Here is a 24,172-nt window from a genome sequence, read left to right as displayed (position 1 = left end):
TTTACAGTGGGTTTATTCAAATCAGGATCCAAACAAGGTCAAGTACACATTGCATCTGGTTGATATATCTCTCAGGACTCTTTAAGCCTGTAACAGTTCTTTTCCCCCAGCCTGTTTTTCTCTCCATCCCACTTATATGTTGAAGAAACTGGCTCATTGTTCTGTAGAATTTTCAAATTTTGAATTTGGCCAATTCTATTTCCATGGTTGTTGAATGCAGTCTTTCTGCCCCTCTCCTCCCTCTTAATTAGTAGATCTGAAGGCTTGATCAGATTCCTCTACCTTGTATTTCTCTTTTCTTCATGCACAACTATTGTCATAGAGAAGGCCCATTCTCTCATTTTACCTTGATCCACTGTAGTCATCTAAAGTGTCACTTTCCCTCCAGTCTTACCTGCCCTCTCCCTTCACTCTAGACTGCTTTCAGAATAATATTTCTAAAATGAAGATTCAGTGTGTTCTGCTTAAAAAGTTTGATTCCTTATATCCTCTATATCCTCTAGGGAAAAAGCCTAAGCTTCTGTACTCAGTATACATAATGCCTCATAAGCCCTAGGCCCAGCTTACTTGTCCAGCTGTAACCCCAGCCATATGCAATTTTATTTTTTTTACCCCATTTATTCAAAAGACATTTCCAGAATGCCTACTCTTTACCAAGTATGGGACATTAATTCCCCCAAACTTCTGAGTTACATAATTCACCCTGAAGCCCATCCAGGCAATCTTTGGGGCAGTTGGATATCATACCCTAAAGTGTAGCACTTCATCTGAGTCCAGAATTTGGGAGAGGAACCAGGAGCTCAGTAGGCCTACCTCCAGGAGCATGAAGTTGGAGGTAGTCAGTAGTGTTGGGAGATTGGACAAAGGTAGGAGCAGCCTGGATTCTCACTGAGCAAGCAGCCAAGGCTTAAGGGCGGGTAGAATCAAGTGAATCTGAGGTGGTGAGTAAACTAGGTCAACTACAGGCATTCTTAGTAAAGGTCTGTTTATTCAACGAGTCCTATTTATGGGATATTAAGGGCAAAGCTCATGATATGCTGGGAACATTTTCAACTGAGTCAGTGTTGTTTTTTTTTTAAGATTTTATTTATTTATTTATTTGAGAAAGAGAAAGAGAAAAAGAGAGCACAAGCAAGGTGAAGAGCAGAGGGAGAAGCAGACTCCCTGCTGAGCAGGGAATCCAATGCGGGACTCGATCCCAGAACTCGATCCCCGGACTCTGGGATCATGACCCAAAATGAAGGCAGACGCTTAACAACTGAGCCATCTAGGCGCCCCTAACTGAGTCAGTGTTAGGAGGGCAGTTCTCTTTACCTTAAAGTTATCTCTTTTGACAGAACATGTGACTCAGTAGATCATAGCATAACTTCAATCAGTGTCTACTTACCTAGTCTTTTTTGTTGTGTTTTTGGCTATATTGGTAGCTTTTTAAAATGTGCTTTATTTTGTAGACCATTGTGATGAATGACTGTATTATCCGAGGGGATCTAGCAAATGTAAGAGTTGGACGTCATTGTGTTGTGAAAAGTCGGAGTGTCATAAGGCCACCGTTCAAGAAATTCAGCAAAGGGTATGTAATTTACTTACCTTGTTTCAGTATTGTGCGAGATGCTGCTATGGGTGGTGTATTCCGGGTGTTGAGTTGTGGTGTAAGGAGCAGGTCTGTGCTATTGTTTGGGTCACTGAGGAGGAATTCACTGTAATGAACGCAACTCTGGTGGTGGTTGTCTTAGTCTAGTTGTTGTTTGGTTGCCAGAAACAGAATCCACTTAAATTGGCAAAGGCAGAAGGGGTTCTGATGAAGAGATGCAGGCATATTTAATGGAATATAAGGGTAGGAAAAGGGGCCAGGCCTCATAGGGACTAGAACCTGTAATTGGACAGCTAGCCAGAATCAGGACAACTATGCTGACTATTGCTCTGTCACCGAGATTATGTTGTTTCTTGTCGGTCTTTGTCCCTGCATTTCTGCCTCCCTCTCCTCTCTTTCACGTTGGCTTTGTCTTCCCCCTTTTCTCATGGAGCCAACCATGCTGCCTCAGCCCCTTATTTATATCAGTTCTCTATTCAGGCTTCAAAAGATACCAGCCAAAGATTTTAGGTCTTATTTCCAGAATCTTGGCAGAGGGAATCTGATTGGCTCAGCTGGAGTTAAGTGCCCACCTCTGGTCTAAACAGTTTTGACTCAGAGGGCAGGGGCAAGTCAGGCCCACTGTTTTCTCAGTGGGAGTAAGGATTATCCAGGGAAGGGCATGGACAGGGCAGGAAAACTGTCCACCATGCCTGATGTGCTGGTATTTTTGTTGTTGTTGTTGTTGTTGTTCTTTTGCCTCTCTCCCTCTTTTCCCTCCTGGCTCCTACCTATGGCACCATCTGCAATACATTGAGTAATTCAACAAGCATTGATTGAGTGCTTTCTTTATGTCAGTCACTTCATTATAAGGTGGGTACGTAAAGATGGATGAAATAACGTTCCTGCCTCAAAGTTCTCAAAAACCTAGTAGTAGAAACACATACAGAGATGGCTACTATAGAATGTGATACTATAATGTGATAGCCACTGTATTGTGACACTCCTATCATAGGGCTGAACTTGGTTAGGGAGGAACAGTAAAGAGAGCAACCAACTCAGACTGTAATACCTGGGAGTAAAGCACACAGGAATCATTCTGCATGTCTCAGAATGAAGTCAGACTCCAGGCTTTCCATCACAGACAGGAATGGGAGCAGGGAATCACTGCAAATCATTCACGTGAAAACATTTGCTCATTAGCTCAGAAGGCTTTTGGGGGGAAACGAGAAATCCTTGTGGTGGGCTTTCGTGGTTCCACACTGTGACAGGTACTCTGCCAGAGTCGTTGGCTCCCCCTTCTGATAGTGGCGTTCCTGTGCTGGCTATGGTCTCGGAAGAGCTCTGAGAATAAATAGGGGGTTTATTGGTGAACAGTAGGATGTGTAAATAGGAATAGTCCACATGAGAAATACAGGAATACAAAAGTGTAAATAGCAACACATGAACAGCAAGTGAGCATGGATTCCTCTGTCCCCCACCCCATGTATCTCAATATAAGAACCAGATAATAATATCAAGTTTGGAATTTTTAATTTAAAATTCAGGTGCTAGGGGCGCCTGGGTGGCTCAGTCGTTAAGCGTCTGCCTTCGGCTCAGGTCACGATCCCAGGGCCCTGGGGGAGCCCCGCATCGGGCTCCCTGCTCCACGGGAAGCCCGCTTCTCCCTCGCCCACTCCCCCTGCTTGTGTTCCCTCTCTGGCTGTCTTTCTCTCTGTCAAATAAATAAAACCTTTAAAAAAAAAAAAAATTAAAAAAAAAAATAAAATAAAATAAAATTCAGGTGCTGACAGTGCTGCTGTAGACTGATAAGATCAGGGAATTCATTGTCACACAAGGGTCCCAGATCAAAAATATGAATAGATTAAGGAAGATTTAAATAAACTATAGGTCCAGGGAGGACAGGTATCATCTCTGACAAAATAGAGCACAGGACTAGATAGAGCCAGTGAGCATCCAGCTACTTTATTTTAGTTCTAGTCCAAATATTTTCCATCCCAAGGTACTGAAGTTACTTGTAGATGTGATCATAGAACCACAGTCAGTGACATTTGAGGAATCATGGAGAATGGCAATGATGTCAGAAGTCTGGAGAAAGCCTACTGACTCCTCCTCCTTCAATTCTTGGCTTAAATGTCACTTTTTTTTTTTTTAAGATTATTCATTTGAGAGAGCGAGAGGACAGACGAGCATGGGGATGGGCAGAGGGAGAAGGAGAGAGGAAGCAGACTCCCCACTGAGTGCAGAGCCCAACACGAGGCTCGATCCCAGGACCCTGAGATCATGACCTGAGCTGAAGTCAGATGCTTAACCAACTGAGCCACCCAGGTGCCCCTTAAATGTCACTTTCAATTAAGCTTTTACCAAACTTCCAATCTAGGTGAAGTCTCCGCTTATAACTTGGTATTTTTTACTTTGTAGTACTTATCGTATTTGTAATTAACTACTTATATAATCATTTGTTTAATCTCTCTTGATTGCTAGCTCCTCGTGGGCCAGATAGTGTCCTTTTTGCTTGCCATTCTATCTCCAATTTCTAGCATAGAGTCTGGCATACAGTAGGTACTCAGTAAAATCAGTAAAATCAAAAATATACAAATTTTTGGAATGTTGAATGGTAGAAAATATATCCCAGGAACTGATGTCAGTCCCCTACAACATTGTAGGGCAGATTACCGAAAATGTGACCTATGAGCATTTCCAAGGAGGCAGGAATGAGCAAAACACGCATTCATTCGGTGCCAGCCCTTTTAGCTTGGAAGGTCTCGCTGCTTCTGTCTTGCTGTTTCCTTGCACACTGCTTGGTCCAATATTTCTGATTTTGAGCTAGTAATCCCATTCATCTTCAACATTATAGAATTCTCCTAGCCTGAGGATTCCTTCCTTTAAGGAGCAGTCTTATTAAGACGGGATGATGAAGTTGAGAGTACGATCAGCAGTTCTATAAACCTTGACCAAAAGCAAATCACCTTGACATTTTCTTTTGTTCATCTTCTTTTCCTTCTCTAGCGTTGCATTCTTTCCTTTACATATCGGGGACCATGTCTTTATTGAGGAAGATTGTGTGGTCAACGCAGCTCAGATTGGCTCTTACGTTCACGTTGGCAAGAACTGTGTGATTGTGAGTATGGTGTCTTGGCTGGCTAAACGGCCTTACTGCCCCTCCAGCTCCCGTCCCTCACATCAGTGGGCCTCTGCTTCTGTGGCCAAGGAGGGTAGAAGTAGTTTCTGGTCTACTCAAATTATTACTGGATTTGGAGTTTTCTAGGCATCAGTAATCATGGCTAAACTTTATCTAACCTCTTCTATAAGATGTTAAACTCTTGCCTTTGATTTTTCCATTTGACCCTCATAACCATCCAAGGTGGTAGTTAACTGTTATTATCCCTATTTGCAGACAACAAGCCTGAAGACCTTAGAAAGTAGGGGATTTGACAGAGCTATGAAGTGGTAGAGCTGGGATTTGAACCCAGGCTTAATGAATAGCCATGCCTGCTCTATGGCCTACCTGTTGCTTTACCTCCAGGATCGTACAGTCTAGTGGGGACAAGGGATATGACATTAGGGGAACTCCCAAGTAGTTCAGGGTGATGGGCATGTGGGGTACAAGTGGGCCCTTGCTCAGTAGACATGTGGGATCCTGGTCCACAGGAGCCTTGGCATCTACTTGTTTCATCTGGCCAAGGCTTTACGAAGTTGGATTTCTCAGTATTCATAGATGAAGAGCTTGATTTCAGTTGGGATTTATGAGAACATCCTGGGTGAGAATGCTAATGACCAGAGTTGAACTGCCTTAAGAGTTAGGGAAAATGTTTCCTATATTTTTTTTTTAAGATTTTATTTATTTATTTGACAGAGAGAGACACACAGCTAGAGAGGGAACACAAGCAGGGGGGAGTGGGAGAGGGAGAAGCAGGCTTCCCGCTGAGCAGGGAGCCTGGTGTGGGACTTGATCCCAGGACCCTGGCATGACCTGAGCCGAAGGCAGACGCTTAACGGCTGAGGCACCCAGGCACCCCAGTTTCCTATATTTTAAATTTGTACCCAAATCCTAGCTTCTAGGAAAAGCCAAGGACTTTTCATGTTATTCCCAATAATACAGAGGCAGCTCTCTCTTCTGGATAATACTCAAGTATAAAATACTTGTAGAAACCCTGTGGTCACATTCTGCAAGCCACAAGAGCACAGCAAAGATGGACCGTGCAGTGGAGAGCCACACTGCTGTGGAAAACATCCCAATCTGGCCTGTTACTCAGAATTAAGGGAAGTGGTTGTTTTGCCAAATATTCTCCTCCAAAGGAGTCCCTTCATATATATTAGAGACAGAGGGTCTTTCATTTGGCATGATATTGAAGAAAGGGGGAAAATTGTGAAATCCATCCTGTCCCCTCATTCTGTGTGACAGAAGTTGGCTTTCTAAGCCACAGCTGGATTTTTCTGACATTTTCTTCCGCAAAGTGATGACATGCTCATAGTAGCCTAGTGTGTTAGCCCCGTCCTTTATCCCTGGAGCTAAATGTCTGAAACATTAAAATCCAAATGCTCTTCCCAGTGCATAGGGAGTTCTAGTCTTCTTGTCTTGCTCTGCTTTTTTGTGCCCCTTTCTGATACATCAGTTCAGACATAAGTACCTATTTGCTGAGCCTTTTACAAATTCTCAAGTAATCTCAGGAGAAAGATTATTTTACAACTCGAGAATCTTGGAGCTAGCAGGGACTCTTTTTAGAGTCCAGCTGTCCCCATGACCCACAGATCCTTCCGATAGCATCCATTTGGTGGTCTAACTCCTTTCAGATGTGTGAGTTGCCAATCAGAGTTGCCCAGATGCCTGCAGGAAAAGCCTCACAGACAATCTTCATAGTCTCTGTTACCGTGCTGTGAGCTTTACATTTATTGTCTCTAATCCTCACAGCGGCCCTGCGGTTTGGTTTTATGTCCTGTTTCCCAAACGAGGAACCCAAGGCTCAGAGACGCTGAATAACTTGTATCTGGAAATACAGGTAGCTGTAATACTGGCAACATGGAGTTCTTGACTCCTCCTGGGAAAGTCCTCCAGGAAAGAATAAAGAAGCGGTTTCAGCTTTTCACCTCCTCATCTATTGCCAATGCACTCATGCCTAAGAAGTACCCGTGTTTTGACTTTTGCTGCTGTTTAATTGATCAGTTTGCCCAGAATGCTCTGGAAGCTGATTAAGCATCATTTACCTGAGTGGGCAGAATGGCTAAGGAGTGGACACAGCAGGTGCCTCCAGGCTGTGTGGTGGCCGGTGGTACACAGCAGAAGTTTTATTCTCACTGCTCTTCTTTTCCAGGGCCCTTTGTCTACAGATCCCTCTGTGTGAATGTGTCATGCCTCATGCAGCACATTCTGCTTCTTTCCACCCAGTGCGCTTAGTCAGAATTATTAGGAGCATAGGGGTCATAGGACGTCTTTGGGTTAATTTGGGAGTCACCCGGGGAGCTGGCCAGCTGCTGTATTTTGGGAATTGCCACTAGCAGGTAATTCATGGGAGAGAACTTTCCAAGAATGAATGGAGAGCTGCGGTGATAACTTGTTTCTGAGCTACAGATAGTGCCAGGTGTTGCCAAGGCTGTTATCCACCTCGCCAGAGACAGCTTAGTAGTCACTTACAAAATGCAGACCTTCAAGGTATAAGCTCTCTAAAGAATTCATTTAGCAATCTACCTGGAAATTCCTGGAAATACTTATGATTTGGGTATTTATTAATAATTGGGAAATTTTTAATACAACCAAATCAAAGTATCTTTCATATTCTTCGGTAAAATCTGAGATTTAGACAGGTTAGCATTGTCCTGATGTTGTTAGGGATTCCACATTGTCAGTCAAGTATGTTTTATCAGATCCTCTGACCAGGACACAAGTGAACTCACAGGCCCTGGTGATGTAAATGCAGTCGGTGAAGACCAAAACTTTCACTTACTCAGCAGGTAGTCTGAGGCACAACTTTAATCTGTATGTAGAAGAAGCCTCCCCTTTCCTTTAACCCAGGAAACAGACGGATCTACCAGACCTTATTTCTTGTCCTCAAAATGCTGTGGGTGATGCAGAATTCAAAAGTGGCAACAGTGGATAAAGTCAAGCATAAGGCTTGGCCTAAACTTTCAAAACGAACATATTGGCTAATATGAACCAAGAGTACAAAAGTAGACCCTAATTCTATGCACAGGTGGCTCCAGGGGTTCAATTGATGTCATGAGAATTAATCTCTTTCTCTTTCCTGCTTTCCTCTGGGAGGCTGTCAGGCAGGTTCTTCCCTCTTGGAAACAAGACAGCTGGTCTAAATGTCTGTCCTGTCCTCTAGAAACCCCACTGGAAAGAGCTTCCTTTCCCAGTAGTCCCAGCAGAAGCCTTGATGTTGTGATTCATCAGACTGATTTGGCTCATTCCATAGAACAGTCCTTGTGGCCAGGCTTGGGGTTTGGGGTTAGGATAGGGGACTGTCATGGGCAGAGGGGTGTTACCAAGGACAATACAGGTTCTGTTACCAGAAGAAAGGGGATCAAATGTTGGACAAGCAAAAAAGTAGATGTCCACTAAATTTAAGAAAAAAGACAGAAAATTCTACAACTCTTGGGAGACTGAATTTCAGTCTGTAATGCCTAAGATAACCTGAACTGTCCCTAGCATACAATTCCTTCCCCAAGTTCATGTACACACACTCGCACACACACACACACTCGTACCCCTACCTCCTCCTGCTTGTCACCTGAAGTAGGGAATTGTGGCCAAACCTCTTGTCATTGGCCCTGTCTATTATATGATATCATGAATGGAGAATATATAAAATAGCATTCCATGCAGCAGACAGGCAACTTTTACTCGAGCAATTCCTGCTGTATTTCCTGGTGACAAGATTTTAATTTCAGGGGCGCCGATGTGTGCTGAAAGATTGCTGCAAAATTCTTGACAACACAGTACTACCCCCAGAAACTGTGGTGCCACCGTTCACCGTCTTCTCAGGCTGCCCAGGTAAGCTTGGTGTTGATTATGAAAGCTCAATCTCATTTTCCTTCACAAAAGTAATGCATGCAGTTTTTGTCTCTGACAATGTATTGATCTAGCTAATTTAAAAATTCTCCTGCTACAGATTACCTAGAAATGCTATCTAAAAATGTAACCAGTATCTTTTTAAATGCACAATTGAGTTCACAAGGAAATTTCAAGAGTCAGAAACAAAGAGGAGACTAAACCCACACTATAAGCATGGTTAGGTTTATGCATCTTCATATGTATAAGTAGAGTGGTTTAGGGTTTGATACTTCTGTGGGGATGAGAGAGAAAGCCTTATATGGCAGAGAGATCCTCTTGAAGGGTGGTCTCTCAATAAAAGTTGATCTAGAGTCAACCTGCCACCAGCACAGGGAAAGTACAAAGAAGCAAGACTCTCTTGGTCTGGGCTTTGGGTGGAAAAAGAAAAAGTCTCTCCAGAGAATTCTAACAATGCCTTCATGTTGGTTGGGATTTTGAACTTACACTTCCCACACTGCCCAGGAATGCCCAAACTGAAAAGTTGGCATAAAACATGGTCTAAGGCCAACAATAGCTCTAGAACACCTAAGGGAAGCAAATATATCCCCTCTCGACCTTGGCTAATGGAATGCCCTTAGGTAAAGCCCTCGTGAGCTCAGAGTTCCCAGTGGCCAAACACGTGAGCAAACAAAAGTGATACATGCTCCTCCTAGAAAACTTGGAAAACACAGAAAAACAGAAGGAAGAAGAAAACCTCATGTCTCCCACCCCCACTCCAAGGCAGTCTCTTTTCTTCTCTATGTGGTTTTATGTGGTTGAACTCATGCAATATGGACAGAGGCACACCAGAGATTCACAGATGGAAGATGCTATTTATAGCGAGAGATTTGGCAATATATGAGACGTACCCCTGGGTGGTTTAGTTACTTTTCCAATTAAAAAACTCATCACTCAGATCATTGACTGTGGATTTCAAAGATGTAGAAAATCATCCATTCAGATTCTTTGGGGAGGAAATGGGCTGTTCTGCTGTTTCAGAAGAGCTGAAACAGCTTTTGCTCTTGCAAAGGAGGAAGAGCCTTGCTGAGTGAGATTCTCCCTATATTAGGTTCCCACTGTGAGAAAGTATCATCATTCTTAGCAAGTACAGATCCGAACAGCCCCAGCAGTCATTTTAGGTTGATTGTCAGACAGGTATCTGATCTGCAGTGAGAAGTATATTGCCAGAGAAATATCTTAACCTCTTTTAACTTATTCAGGGTCCTTAGAACCAACTGTGGTCTTTGGGCATCGATGGCCGAGGCAGGGAGGCACTACTTGGTATTTAAAATCCAAATAAGTGCTGTGTTTGGAGGTTCTGATGGAGGATTCAAGCTGCCTGAGACCTTAGAGATAATTGTGTAGATGGGGAAACAGGCCTAGAGAGATTGGGTTGTCCACAGGGTCAGAGCTGGTTCGTGGGAAAGCCTTGACTAGCTCTTAAGACCCCTTATTTAGAGTCCAGTACTTTCTGCACTGTGACAAGATACTTCCCATGTTCGTTTTTAGTAGTTTCACAAACAAATGCTAACCATCTAGATAATGCTGTTGGTAATCTTCATCCTTAGTAAAGAGGCCTAAGGTTGTAGGACAACTGGCACATTTTTGGAGGGCTCCTCTGCATGTCACTGAGTAGTGGAACAAATGAAAGGCAAACCATCCCGAAAGAACCTGGGTCAGGAACCAAAAAGCCAAAACTGCCTGTAGGAGTCAGACAGACGTGATTGAAGTGACAGCCTATCATGGCTGGCCAAGAGTACAGACCTAACATTCTAAGAACTTCTGATAGTTCATGAGGAGCTAAAAATCTGAATATCTACGTGGGATCTCTGAATTTTTGAGTGTTGGCTGCTAACTTTTTAAAAAGATTAAATACCGTGCAGACCAAACATACGTTTGCAAATCTAACATAGGCTGCTCATTTGTAAAAGATGCCTGTGAGAATTTTATATTTTTTAGACCTTTTTTTTCTATCCTACCTGTTATTTTCTCTCTGTATATGTGCAAGTGTGTTTGTTTGTTTTGTATGTATATTAATGCACAGGTGTGTGTACCATATCTGTGTATATATGTACTTGTGTGTATTACACAGATATATAAAACTGTTTAGACCTGTATAAATAGATTCACACTTTCTATTCTGTTTGGAAATTTGCTTTCTTAACAGTGTATCTGGGGCATCTTTTCTTGTCAGTATGAAGAGATTCCCCTCATTCCTTTTCATGGTTGCATGGTTTTCATTACATAAATGTACCGCAGTGTAACTGATCCATTCCCTGGTATAATGGACCATTAGACGTTGTACCTGGTTTTTCACTATTAGAAACTTTGCTGCATTAATATTCTTGTACATATATTGATCAGTTGGGCAAGGATATTTGTAGGATAAATTCTTAGAAGTTGGATTGCCAGGTCACAGGGTATGAACTTTTAAAAGTTTTGCTAGATTTTCCAAAATTGCTCTTCCAAACGGTTGTATGAATGTACACTTCTGCCCATAGTGTATGAGAGTGCCTCTTTCCCAGAAATCCTTAAATACAACTTTTTGTCTTTTGATAGGATATTTCTGTTCTACTCCCATCCATGATTTGTCTGTATGTAGCAGGTTTGGGGATTGGATTCAGTTTCATTGTATGAACAACAGAACAGTTTCTTACCTCAAAGGGTGCTCACCTGGGCTTGCCCAGCAGGTGTCATACGAGAATCCAGGGGATGGACTAATCCTTGTCTGGAACAACGTCCCATGTAGTCGGAGATGCCTTAACTCTTCAGATCATGCAGTAATGTACGAACCTCTTTTACCTGGAAGATATTTATCCATTCGGGGAATTGTGTTATTTGTCTCCCCACACACACACAAAAATATCATCTTGAAGATACGGTCAGTAGAAATATTCTTCTAGCATTGAAGCTGGAAGACCTAGAATTCAGATGCTCATGAGTAAAGAAAAGGGCCCTGTAGTGGTTTAAATCGAAATCAGAGCTGCTGGCCTCCCCCAGCTCTAGTTGGTTGACCAGGTCTTTCTTTCCCCAGGACTGTTTTCAGGGGAGCTCCCAGAATGTACCCAGGAGCTGATGATTGACGTCACCAAGAGCTACTACCAGAAGTTTTTGCCCTTGACACAGGTCTGATGTCTCTGCCTCGTGTCTCAAATTTGCTTGAGCTCTAAGATGAACTTGGGGACAAAGTGAGCCAGCCAGCATCTACAAAGAGCTCTTGTGTCTTTGATACCTTCCACCCTCTTTTTTTGTTTGTCTGGTTTTGTTTAATTCTTTAGAATTTCTCAATCCTTCCAGGTTCTAAGCTCTTAAGACTTTAATAACAGAATGTATGGAGGAGTTGTGTCCAAATGCTGTGCTTAAACCTTATCTATTAACGGCCCCTTCATACCATTATCTGTGGAACACAGAATCATCTGTTCCCAACACACCCACCCCTTGGTCCTGTGGATGACGGGATCCTGCCGAAACAGGCCCGCAGAGCAGAGCACTGTCCCAGCGTGGAGGTTATGAACCTGGTCTACTGCTCATGGCCATTAGCTGCCCACAATGAACACCGCTCACATGGGTTGCTCCCAGCTTTCCTGAGCTAACACATTTGGCCAGTTGCCACAATTGTTCATGGTCTTGGGGGAGAAAGTGTTGGTGACTTTTCAGAGCCCAGATTCCTGTTGGCTACTAAAACTTGAAAGGAGGGGTGGTTAGCATTTCTCTTCTTCCCGAAATGACTTTAAGTGTTATTTTAACCCAGGGTGATTAATAAAAGACTTTCTAGCATTCTATTCTAGGGCCTTTGGCTTTCACTAGAAGGGGGGCCCTCAGCACCCAGATTTTATTTTTGCAAAGACCCCGGTATGAGTCTGCCATGTGGATGGACTAGTCTGGCAGTCACTCCTTGCCTCACAGTATTTGGAGGCAACAGCATATGCCTTATTTCCTTGAAGATATAGCATTTGTGACACTTGTCCTCTTGGCTTAGAGCCATTCATCCACTCTGTATTTGCCATAAACCTCACAGTTCAGACCAAAATATCTCTACCTGGACCCAATCACATATATACATGGGGGCCTCTTAAATCATTCTGTGGGCACAGAGCCCCAAGGAGTAAATGAAGTTACCAGTGCTGTTTTTAACCATCTCCTGGGTAATAACACAACCCTGCCTGGTTCTGCTCCGACCTCTTGGTCTAAAAGATTCAGAAGGGAGGGTCTGAGAACCTTGGCTTTGCTTAATGCTCTGATTCTGCTGTGAACAGGGTAAGATGGTTCAACCCTGAAGGTTAGGATCTAGCAGGAGCTGGACGGACTTAATATGTGGTTGTGGGGTTTGTTAAAATGGCTATATGTGATGATTTTCTCTAGGTCAATGTAAAACTGTTTTCCAGTTTTTCTTTTTTTTTTTTTTTTAATGCATTAAAAGATTGACACGTGAAACAAATCACTTGAAGGTGATCCCTCTCCCCCTCTGTGACGGCTGCCTCACTTCCTCGGCCACTTCCCTGCACGCCTGGTGCCCTGCTACAGACTTTACATTCACTAGTCTGCTTATGGCTCACACCAACCCAGTAAGGGGGATGTTATTCCTATTTTACAGATGAGAAAAAACTCAAAGACCTTAGATAACTTGGTCCAGTCCCTACAGTGACAAAGTGGCTGACCCAGGAGTCACACCCATGTCTGTCTGGCAGCATAGCCGTGCAATTCAGCTCTGCCCTGGTCAGATGAGGCTGGGCTTACCCTTGGAGCACATCTGCTATGCGCCCTGTCTGATACCAGTAGTCTGTGATGGTTGCAGGGTTTTTGTTTTGTTTTGTTTTTTGGGGTGGTTTTTTTTTTTTTTTTTTTGGTCATTTCCTGGCATCTCCCCCAGCTCCCTTCTCCTTTTGTGCCACCATAAAGGCAAATCTTGGAATTGACAGAGCTTTGATGTTGTCTAAGCTAATCTCCCATTAGCTAGTGAGATCTTGCAGGGCACGTCTAACAGATTACCATCCAGCCTGTGTTTGAATACCTCTAAAAGGAAGCTAGCTGACTGCCATGCAACTGACTGTCCATTTTCTTTTTCTATTTATCCTTCCCAGCTTCATTGAGATGTAACTGACATATCATTTTTTTGACTGCCCATTTTGTTGTGAACAATGAAAATTAAGAGAAAGTGGGATTGTTTAAAGCCTCTTAAACATGATTTTAAAAGCCTTAAGTAACTCAAGTACATGATTGCAAAAATCCAATCCAGTTAGTAAAGAGGAGACATATAGTGAAGTAGAAATTCCCGATCCCAGAATCCCAGTTCCACGTTCTATTTCCCAGAGGCAGCTACTCTGAACAGTTTTGGGTCTATCCTACCAGAGACAGTCTGCATGCACAAGCAGATAGATATGTATACCTTAGCCTCCGTATGCATACAATTGTGAGCACACGGTAGATGTGCTCTTCTCATCTTGCTGCTTTTACTTAACAATATGCCTTAGAGATTGTTCCATATTTGGCACATAGAGGTGACAAAAATAGCAATCGCTGATACTTATAAGGTGTTTACCATGTACCTGGTACTCTTCTGAGTTCTGTACATTTATTAATTTTTTAATACAACCACCATGAGGTAGGTACAGTTACTCTCCTCAAGAAACAGGACGTTAAGTAAAGTGCCCAAATTTATACACCTAATATGACAGTGAGTCAAAGCATTCTGGTTCTAGAGCTCATACTCTTAAAGATTTTATTTTATTTTATTTTAGAGAGAAAGAGAGCACGAGAGGGGGGAGGGGCAGAGGGAGAGGAAGAAGCAGACTCCCCACTGAGCAGGGAGCCTGACTGGAGGCTTGGTCCCAATCCCAGGACCCCAGGATCATGACCTGACCCGAGGGCAGACGCTTAACTGACTGAGCCACCTGGGCGCCCCTACGGCCCGTACTTTTAATCACCATGCTGGAATTCCTCCCTGCTATAATACGTTTCATTGCCACAAATTGTATCATCTGGCCAACCCTCGCTGTGCAGAAAACTTAGAAAGTATTTTGCTTTTTCAGGCAGGCAAGGGAAAGGGAGTTGGGAGCGGTTATTGGATGAATCATCCAACAGTGTCTGCCACAGACAGGAAGCCCAGTGTCCCCTCTGAGAAGACTATCTCCTTGCAATGAGCCCTGTTGTCTTGTAGCTGCAGTTGTGGTTTAAGAAGCTAAACGGGAGCAGGTTTCATGGGAGAATTGTCTTGCTTGCACTCAAGAAATAGTGTCATAAAATTCCGTATCATATGGTTGGCACTCTATAGAGGAATCTGCAAGCTGGATAGACAAAAATCCAGTCAGACTGCTTTGTTGCAAGTGACAGAAATCCAGCTTGAGCCAGTTTAAGTAAGAAAGAGGTTTTATTGGCTTACACAACAAATCATGGAAAAGACTAGCTTGAGAGGCAAGGTAATATTGCCTTGGGTAAGTTACTTAATCTCTCTGCCCTGTATCCTAGGCTGTACAACGGGAACGACAATAGTGCCCCCACAGAATTGGTTCGGAGTAAATGAGCTACTATATGTAAACATTAAAGATAGCTCCTTCCACTCTGTAAGTGATAATGTTATCATTGCAGGGACAACTATATCCAGAGCTCTTTGTTTTCGATATCTTTTTTTAAGATTTTATTTATTTATTTATTTATTTATTACTATTTTTAAAGATTTTATTTATTTATTTGTCAGAGAGAGAGAGCACAAACAGGGGGAGTGGCAAGCAGAGGAGAGGGAGAAGCAAGCTCCTCGCTGAGCGAGGAGCCCGATGTGGGGCTCGATCCCAGGACCCTGGGATCATGACCTGAGCTGAAGGCAGATGCTACACCGACTGAGCCACCCAGGCAGCTCTGTTTTCTATATCTTTTTCACCTGCACATTAATGGAGGTACGGACTAGACTGCTGTAACAAGAGACCATGGAAATACTGTGGCTCCAACAAGTTAGAAAGTTATCTCTCTCTCACCTAACAGTGCAGGAATAGGCAGGTTGTTCATGGCAAGTAGGTGGCTGGGCTCCATGAAGTCATCAAACACCCAAGCTCCTCCCATCTTGTCACATGGCCACGCTTAGCCACAAGGGAGGCTGTAAATTTAGTCACTGGCTGGGTAGCCAAAACTCTGAGGAAGGAGATTTCTAACAGTAAAAGGGAGAGGGGGAGATTGGACATAGGGAGACAATAAGCAAGCTCTCCCAGGCCTGTGTGTTGGCTTCCTTTTCTCCTCCTGCAAGGGGGCTTTCTCCATGCATCGGGGCACGTGGCAGCTGACAGCTCCAGACTTGTACCCTCCGAGCTTGGTGACCCTGAAAGAAAGGCTTCTTCCCTCCAGTTCTAATTGGGGAAGTCCCACAGAAAGGTTCTCAGTGACTTCTGGTGAATCCCATACCCTCTTGGATTAATCACTGCAGCCAAGGCCCTACAATAAACCTGATCTGGGTCATGAGCTTTCCTCCGTCGCCCCGTGGTGGAGAAACAGCAGAGCCCATCACCAAAGCAAGGTGCTGGGCAGACAGAAACAATAGCTACTGCAGACAGTAAAAGAGTCTATAATTATGGACCGATACTGTTAGAAAGGCTGTTGACAGCCTTATGTGTCCTAGGAAAGGCCAGCTGGACTCTGTCTCCATGGTGGCTCTCACCCCAGGGACAATCTGTCACCAGATAATTACCTTTAAAACCCCAGAGAAGAAAGTCTCTTTGTCCTCACAATATTCCCAGAAGAGCAGACCGATGGGAGAACCTCGGTTGGAACTCTTTCCAGTTGGCTTAGGATAGAAGGGGGATTCACTGGCTCGTGGAGCTGATAAGGCTAGGGCCAGATGGGGTTTCAGGCCATATTCCAAGACTCACAATAGCATCATCAGGGATCTGTCTCTTCAGCTCTTGACTCTGCTTCACTTTGAGTTGGCTTCGCGAGTGACCCTCCAGCTCCAGTTATTGGTAGAAAGAGCTCCCCTTCTTTTTTTTTTTTAAGATGTTTTATTTATGTATTTGGGAGAGAGAGAGCACAAACAGGGGGAGGGGCAGAGGGAGAGGGAGAAGCAGGCTCCCCATTGAGTAGGGAGCCCAATGTAGGGCTCCATCCCAGGACCCCTAGATCATGACTGGAGCCAAAGGCAGCTGCTTAACTGACTGAGCCACCCAGGTGCCCCAAGAGCTCCCCTTCCTTGACAAAACCCCTGGACCTGGTTGTCATTGGCCCAAACCTTGGATGTATCCAGCCTCAAGTCATCATTGTGGCCAGGAAAATGGAGTGCACTGATTGCCTAGACCTGGGCACATACCCACATGGACTGAGAGCTGGCGCCTAGTGGTTGGGGAGGAGGTGATATTACCAGAAGATGGGGTGAATGGCTGCTGGGCTGTCCAGTTCAGGCCCTTCCTTTTCTCCAGTTGTCTTCACTGTCCATAGTCTCCCTGCCTCCCCTTAACCACCTGTCCAGTCTCTCATTACCCTTGGTCTTGTTGGGGGGGTGCCTTATGAGAGGCACCCGGGCCTGGCACAGAGAGGATGTTGCTTAGGCAAAGTGGAGTGTTCAATAAAGAGTCATTTAGAGGATGCTCCTCTGCCTGGAACTGCTTCCTTGTGGACCCCACGAGTCCTTGTGGAGGGACCCCTATTAAGGCCTAGATAGAATTTTAGTTATGGACTTGTGTTCTTGTTTGGGCCCACCCAGCTGTGAGTTCCTGAGGAGTCAGGTGTGAGCCTGTGGGTATCCAGCACATACTTAATGGGGTGATTACATGGATGTGAGCCCCTCCTCCCCTGAGTCCCTACCCAGCCTAGATAAGTCTCACATTGCGGGATCCCCAGTGCAGGGAACAAGGTTGAATGACTGACTCGTGTGCCTCATGTTGACTGATCTGTTGCATGTGGTTGCACAGGGCTCCCGTGGTTAATTGGGATCTGCAGTGCCTCTGAATTAGTCACTTCTGCATGGGCCATTTCACTCAGAGCCTAAGGCCACAGTTCCCTTCTTAGTCACTCTGACCCATGTAGCTGATGACAGACTTGAAGTGACTCAGACAAACATTGCTTCTATTTAATACATCCTTGGAAGCTTCTCAGCTATAAAGAAGGGATCTTGGTGGCTAGGGAGGCCTTTCTTGGTGTATTGATCTGGCCAATGAGAGCCCACAGGGGTCTAGAACATGGAGCCCCAGACATGTTCTGACTTGCCCTCAGCCATTCTCCAGGACAAATTGGCATTAATGAACATGGTTGGTTGCTTTGGGTGATCAGATCTAGCTGGCTGGTCCCCTGGGGGTAGCTTCTATGGAGCTGCGAGGCCCCTGTAATGACATTGGCAGTGTTGAGACAATGTGTTAAGGCTTGGTTATTTCAAAACAGTTGTCAGCAAAGCGTCCTGCCAGGTTGGACCAGTTCTGTAAATCCATGATCGCTGAAACTCTTCTAGAGCCCCCAGTAATGGTGTTGTGCTTTTCTAGAACATACACTTGCTGCCTGTAGGGCTAGGAAGGTGGGACCCTGACCACTTGCTACATCTCCCATTTACTCATTTAACAAATACCTTTTGAGCCACTGCTGAGTGCCAGGCCCTCCCTTACTTAGCTCCTGGAGATACTGTGTAGAATAAGATGGGGCCAGACCCTGTCTGGAGGGATCTTACAGATTAGTAGGAGAGAAAGCCAAGGAAACAGAGTGCTGTGATGGAGGCCTGGAGGCCTTTTTTTCGGGTCATAGTGGTGAAGACTGTGGGCACCGGAGGCAGGCAGACCAAATCCCGGCCCTGCTGTTTACTAGCCTTGTGACTTCGGGCAGGTTATCTCCTCTTGTGGAACCTCGGATTTCTCATCCATAAAATGGGGAACATGCACAGGGGTTGTTATGAGGATTTAAATGCATTCAGACGTGTAAAGCAGGAGTCCTGGCTCAGGGTAAGCGCTCAAAGACTGGTAGGTTTAACAACTATTATTAGAAAGTGATACATCTTGGGGCGCCTGGGTGGCTCAGTCGTTAAGCGTCTGCCTTCGGCTCAGGTCATGATCCCAGGGTCCTGGGATCGAGCCCCGCATCGGGCTCTCTGCTCCGCAGGAAGCCTGCTTCTCCCTCTCCCGCTCCCCCTGCTTGTGTTCCCTCTCTCGCTGTGTCCCTCTCTGTCAAATAAATAAATAAAATCTTTAAAAAAAAAAACAAGAAAGAAAGTGATACATCTTGAGTGAAATCCCTCACAGTGTAAGGGACAACATTCTTACATATTTTTAAATTTAGAATAAAATTAAAAACACCTGGGGGCGCCTGGGTGGCTCAGTCGTTAAGCGTCTGCCTTCGGCTCAGGTCATGATCCCAGGGTCCTGGGATCGAGCCCCGCATAGGGCTCCCTGCTCCTCGGGAAGCCTGCTTCTCTCTCTCCCACTCTCCCTGCTTGTGTTCCCTCTCTCACTATGTCTCTCTCTGTCAAGTAAATAAAATCTTTTAAAAAAAAAATTAAAAACACCTGTTCATTTAAAATCACTCCACCACAAAGAAGAGATCACCCTTCCTTGCCAGGCACTTATTAGAAAACATTTAATCCTCCCAACTGTCAAAAGTGTAGGGATCTTTACAACTCATTATACAGGAAACTGATCATCAGAGAGGTTAAGTAAATTTGCCCAGTGTCACACAGCTAATTAACGACTGAGCTAGAATCAAAGCCAAGTCTTATCTGGCTGCAAAGTCCATGTTTTATGCAGTTCCCCCAATATCCTGGGCCTCCAAAGCAATTGGCTCTGAGGAGGATCCTTGCTGCCCAGTCGGTTAATCCTTTGTTTTTCTGAAGTTTTTGCTGGTGGGTTGGCCACACCTACTTTTCATGAAGCACTCTGACCCAGATCCTGAAGTGAGAAGAGTTAGCACAAGATGTCCCTGCTTCCCTAAGGAGAAGAGATGGCTTGTTCTGTATCTCCAAGTCCATTGGCCATCACACAGATGATTCAGGCATATGAAAATCATCTAAGAGAAGAGACATGAGAATGGCGTCCACACCCTCTCTGGTTTTCAGACCTTGGGTCTGGACATTCAGCCTTGGTCTTTCTTAGCCCTACCAACATACCTCTTTTCAGCTGTATTCATCTAACCTTTGGTGTCTGCTGGGCACACTTTTCTGACTTGGGAATAGCAAGAGCCTGCGGAAGCAGTAGGGCCAGAGGAAGGGGAGAATAAGGAAATCTGAGACTCAGGAACTGCAAGGCCTCTTGGAGACCCTGAGCTCCCTGGGAATAGCCACAGGTTCTCTTTATTTCAATAATCACAACAACAGCGGGCATGACCACGTACCTGGTGTGTTTGAAGTGCTGTCCTCACAGAAGCTCTTCACAAGAACCTTCGGAGATAGGCACGTCCCACATATAGAGTCCTAGGAGATGGGCACTATAATTATCCCCATTTTATAGACGTGGAAGTAGAGGCACAGAGAGGTTAAGTAATTTGCCCAAGGTCATACAGCTAATAAGGGGAGGAACTGGTGTTTGAACCCGGGGTTCTCTAGTCCATGAGTTTAAGATATACATCATACTGCTTTTTGGTAGGGAGTGAGTGAGTGAACAAATGAGTCTGGGATTGGTGGCTAGCCAGACAGACAAGGCCCCCAGAGGCAGCATGAGGGGTACTTTGGAGTTAGCAGAGTTGGGTTGCAATTCTAGCTCTGCCACCTCCTGCCTACAGGACCTGGGGCAATAGTGCTCGTTTCCTCATCTTCAAAATGGGAATAAGGTCTTTGTGAGGATTCAGGGAGATCATCTCTGTAAAGCTCTTAGCCCCATGCACGGCATCTAGTAAGGGCTCAGTAAGTGTTCATGGACACTCTGCAGATAGATGGTATTAACGTGGCATAATTGCAGCTATACTGATCAAAAGTCCATGTTGACAAGAACTAGAAAGGAATATGAAAACAGTTGTTAAAGGTCGAAAGGGAATTAAAGTTTCTTCAATGCTTTATCATTTCTTAAAAAATGTTCCTAGATGGAATAAATAAAATATACATGCAGTGGGTGTTAAGTGGCTTTTGATCCCATTGTTTCAAAGTCTTATAGGGGGTTGTTTCTACCTCTGCAAAAAAGAGTTAGCACTTCAGGCCTGTGGTTATAATTCTGTCAGTGCTGAATTTGCTAGGGGTTCGAGTAAATTTGCAATGAGAAAAAAAGGGGAAGTTTTAAAAAATGACTTTGTATTTTGTGGCTTTTATATCTGGAAATATGATAAAATTGATTTAAAATGTTATATAGTTGTAATTTCATAAATGCTAGAGGGATCATCCCAATCAAAGAGAAATGCAAAAAAAATTAAATCAAGAAGGTGGTGGGATACAGCTTCCTCCGTTTTGCTACCAGTGGGTGTGTTGGAGTTTAAATTCTTTGAGTATTGGACCAGAACAAGTCTTCAGGACTGATGATTTCTGCTGATTTATGTCTGTTGGAACCTCTGGAAGGTGAGACAACATGAAAAGAGAGGCAATTTCTGGATGACAATGCACATTTGGAATTGGAAAAAGCAGTTAAATTGCCAGTGAGCCCTAGTTGAAATCAAATGTCTGACGCATGGAGGCAGATGACTGGCCAACCTGGTGCGCATGGTTTTGAGCCAGTCAGTTCGGACTCTAAGACTGACAGCAGGAAGAGGAAGCCTTGCTCATCACTTGGACCTGGACCATGGCTGTCTGGTACTGCAGTATGTCTTTCTGCAACAAGCCAGAGAGAAGCAGCTGGTTCTCTTGGAATCCCAGATCCCCTGATTCTTCTTGTCTGGATGTGACGAAGCTGAGAACTGCTACAGGCCGCAGGGAGCTGTTTCAGTCCCAGCAGGAGCCGTGCTGACCTGGAAGCAGACACAGGCTCCATGAAAAGGACTCAGACCTTGCGACCACTGGAGATTTAGGACCCCTTCTGTGGAGCTCTAAAGGATGAAGACCTCCATCGTGGATGCTGGCTGGACCATCAGACCACACACACGCCCACAGAAGAGGCCTCATTCTCTTACAAGACCCTCTAAGATCAAGTTGCTGGTCAGCTCTTCATCGCTAACCTGGAGGCTACCCACACCCTAATTGTGATCCCTGCCAACAGCTGCACATTGGGGGACGGCACATCACAGGGACTGTGACCCCTACCCCTGCTGTTGACAGATCAGACTTTGGCCTTCTTGATGGGGATGTCTCACTGCTGCTGACTTGTGTTCAGCTTTCTAGATTAGTTGCAACTCACCACAATGGGCTGATAGCCTGATTCTACTTCCTTACTCCACCCCCCTCCATCCACACTTAGTAAGGTTCATTATCTGAATAGAGCTGTCTCCAGAGAGGGATTGATCGAGGCTGTTCACTGGATAAAAGGAGTGGGAGGTTCTGTAAACCCATTTTGAAATTTTTTGAAAATTCAGGCTTTCATCCTCATTAGTCGGCTAGGGCTGCCATCACAAAATGCCTTAGACTGGGGGGCTTAAATAATAGAAATGTGTGTTCTCACAGTTCCGGAGGCCAGAAGTCCAAGACCAACGTGTCAGCAGGTTTGATTTCTCTTGAGTCGTCTCTCCTTGGCTTGCAGGTGGCCACCCTCCCATGTGTTCTGCCGTAGTCACCTCTCGGTCTTGTGTCCTAATCTTCTCTTCTTACAAGGACACCAGTCAGATCAGGTGAGGGCCCACCCTAGTGAGTCCATTTTAATTGAATCACCTCTTTGAAAGCCCTGTCTCCCAATATAGTCACATTCTGAGGTACTGGGGGTGAGGGTTTCAGCACAGGAATGGTGGGGGGGGGCGGTTAGGGATACAGTTCAACCTACATCCTGACCAATTCCCGAATTTGTCTTTCTGGTTAAGTGAGATAAAAATGTTTACCTGCAAAAATGTATTTGTGCCTTCTGCATACAGCCCTTGCAGATAAAAGGCCTGGAGGAGAAGAGGTGATTGAAAGAATGTTGTTGGGTTGCTGAACGTCGGGGCCCGAAGATTTTGTAACAGTGGAGAAAAGTACTGGCACCTGGGGAGCCTTTGGCAAGTGGGTGGGGGGCATTTATGACCTTGGTTCTTCAGAACTCTATCAGGGAGCTTTCCGCTCTTCCTGACAGAAGACTCCAGAGCTGCCTTTCCATGCACTGGAGCGCTTTGAGCTCAGACTGCTGAGCCTGTGCTCACAGCTCGCAGCACTGCCTGACAACAGAGGGGCTGGGCTCCTGCGCTTCCCACACAGAACGCACACTCACGAGATGCATACACCTGTATCATAGACAAGCAGAACCAAGGGCTGGTTGGATCTTTCAGACTGAATTGGAAACTCCAGGGCAGGAGGCCACGTGGCAGGAGGCTTACATTGGGGGTCCTGTTAACCTCCACCACCTAACATATGCCCTGCTTGAGGTACCCTAACATTGCAAACTCGTTTCCAGGGGGACCATGTGCCCTCTGGGAGTCTACTTCTGTCTCTGTGCCCTCTCGCCACACTGCCTCAGCCCTGGAAGGCTTCAGATCAGCTTGAACTTGCTCGCCACAGCCTTGCTGTACCTGAATTGGTATCTTGGGCCAGGTAAAAATGAATCATACAGAAGTTTAGTGAGGGAGCCACTTGACTTTCTAAGATAGACTGTTGTTTTTATTTAATTGAGGTATAGTTGACATATACCATATCTAAAATAGACTTTTATGGTTAGTGGGATTTATTTTAACTGGCTAAATGTAGGACCTAAGGAGCATAACTGAGATCAGTACTGCAGGTTGGTCTCATCCTTTTGCATGGGGTCCTACTGATAATAAACTTGCTGTATAGAAGCCTGGGCCAACGGCCAAGGTGGGGGCCAGTGCAGAAGAGAGTTAACAGAGTAGGCCTGAGACTGCTCTCCTTGTTTGCAATGCTGACTCTTGGCTGACATCTGGGTAATTGGATTTCGGGAGGATCCTCAACATTCCCTAAATGATAAGAGCGGCTCACTGTGCCTAAACTGTGCAAACAATATGGTTTATGCTGAATACTTGCTTTCCTTCCAGGAATCCAGAATTTGGGTATGTGCTAGGCAGAGGGTGCCTACTTGACCGGCCCCCAGTAAAAGCCCTGGATACTGAGTCTCTAAGGAGCTTCCCTGGCAAATAACATTTCACACTTGTTATCGTAACCCACTGCTGGAGGAATTGTGTCCTGTGTAACTCCACTGGGAGAGGGCTCTGGGAAGCTTGCGCCTGGTTTCCTCTGCACTTTGTTCTATGCACCTTTTCCCTTTGCTGATTTTGCTTGGTAGCCTTTTGCTGTAATAAATTATAGCCTGCTGACAGTAAGACTATATGCTGAGTCCTGTGAGTCTCCTAACAAGTCGTCAAACTGCGGAGTAGTTTTGGGGACTCCCAAGACAGGGCACAAGGGGGACTTTTGGGGTGTTGGTAGTGTTCTTTTCCTCAATTTGGGTGTTGTTTATGTGAGGTGGGTTCAAGTTGTGAAAATTCATTGAGCTGTACAGTTATGTAAACATTTTCTCTACATATCTTAAAGTTCAATAGGAAGATTACACACCACAAGGATAAAAAATAATAGCAAGTTAATTTAAAAAAAAAAAAACTTCCTTTTATTCAGCAAACATTTCAGTTAC

General features: G+C 44.8%; 1 protein-coding gene across 2 annotated transcripts in view; it reads left to right on the top strand.

Moving 5' to 3' along the window:
* The window catches only part of DCTN5 (dynactin subunit 5), a 29,970-nt gene extending 6,101 nt beyond the window's left edge, over nucleotides 1–23,869 (top strand). The window contains exons 3-6 of one of the 2 annotated variants that reach the window (XM_036111168.2): nucleotides 1,452–1,570; nucleotides 4,580–4,691; nucleotides 8,459–8,561; nucleotides 23,580–23,869. In XM_036111168.2, the coding sequence (XP_035967061.1) occupies nucleotides 1,452–1,570; nucleotides 4,580–4,691; nucleotides 8,459–8,561; nucleotides 23,580–23,605 (360 nt within the window). In that variant the 3' untranslated portion in view covers nucleotides 23,606–23,869. Of the gene's footprint in view, nucleotides 1–1,451; nucleotides 1,571–4,579; nucleotides 4,692–8,458; nucleotides 8,562–11,634; nucleotides 13,042–23,579 lie in introns of those variants that run through there. The other variant, XM_036111167.2, reaches the window with a different exon arrangement.
* Nucleotides 23,870–24,172: the final 303 nt, after the last annotated feature.

The sequence above is a fragment of the Halichoerus grypus genome, chromosome 6 (genome assembly GCF_964656455.1).
Source record: "Halichoerus grypus chromosome 6, mHalGry1.hap1.1, whole genome shotgun sequence".
In the NCBI taxonomy this organism is placed as follows: Eukaryota; Metazoa; Chordata; class Mammalia; order Carnivora; family Phocidae; genus Halichoerus; species Halichoerus grypus.
This window is presented reverse-complemented; position numbering and strand designations above follow the sequence as displayed.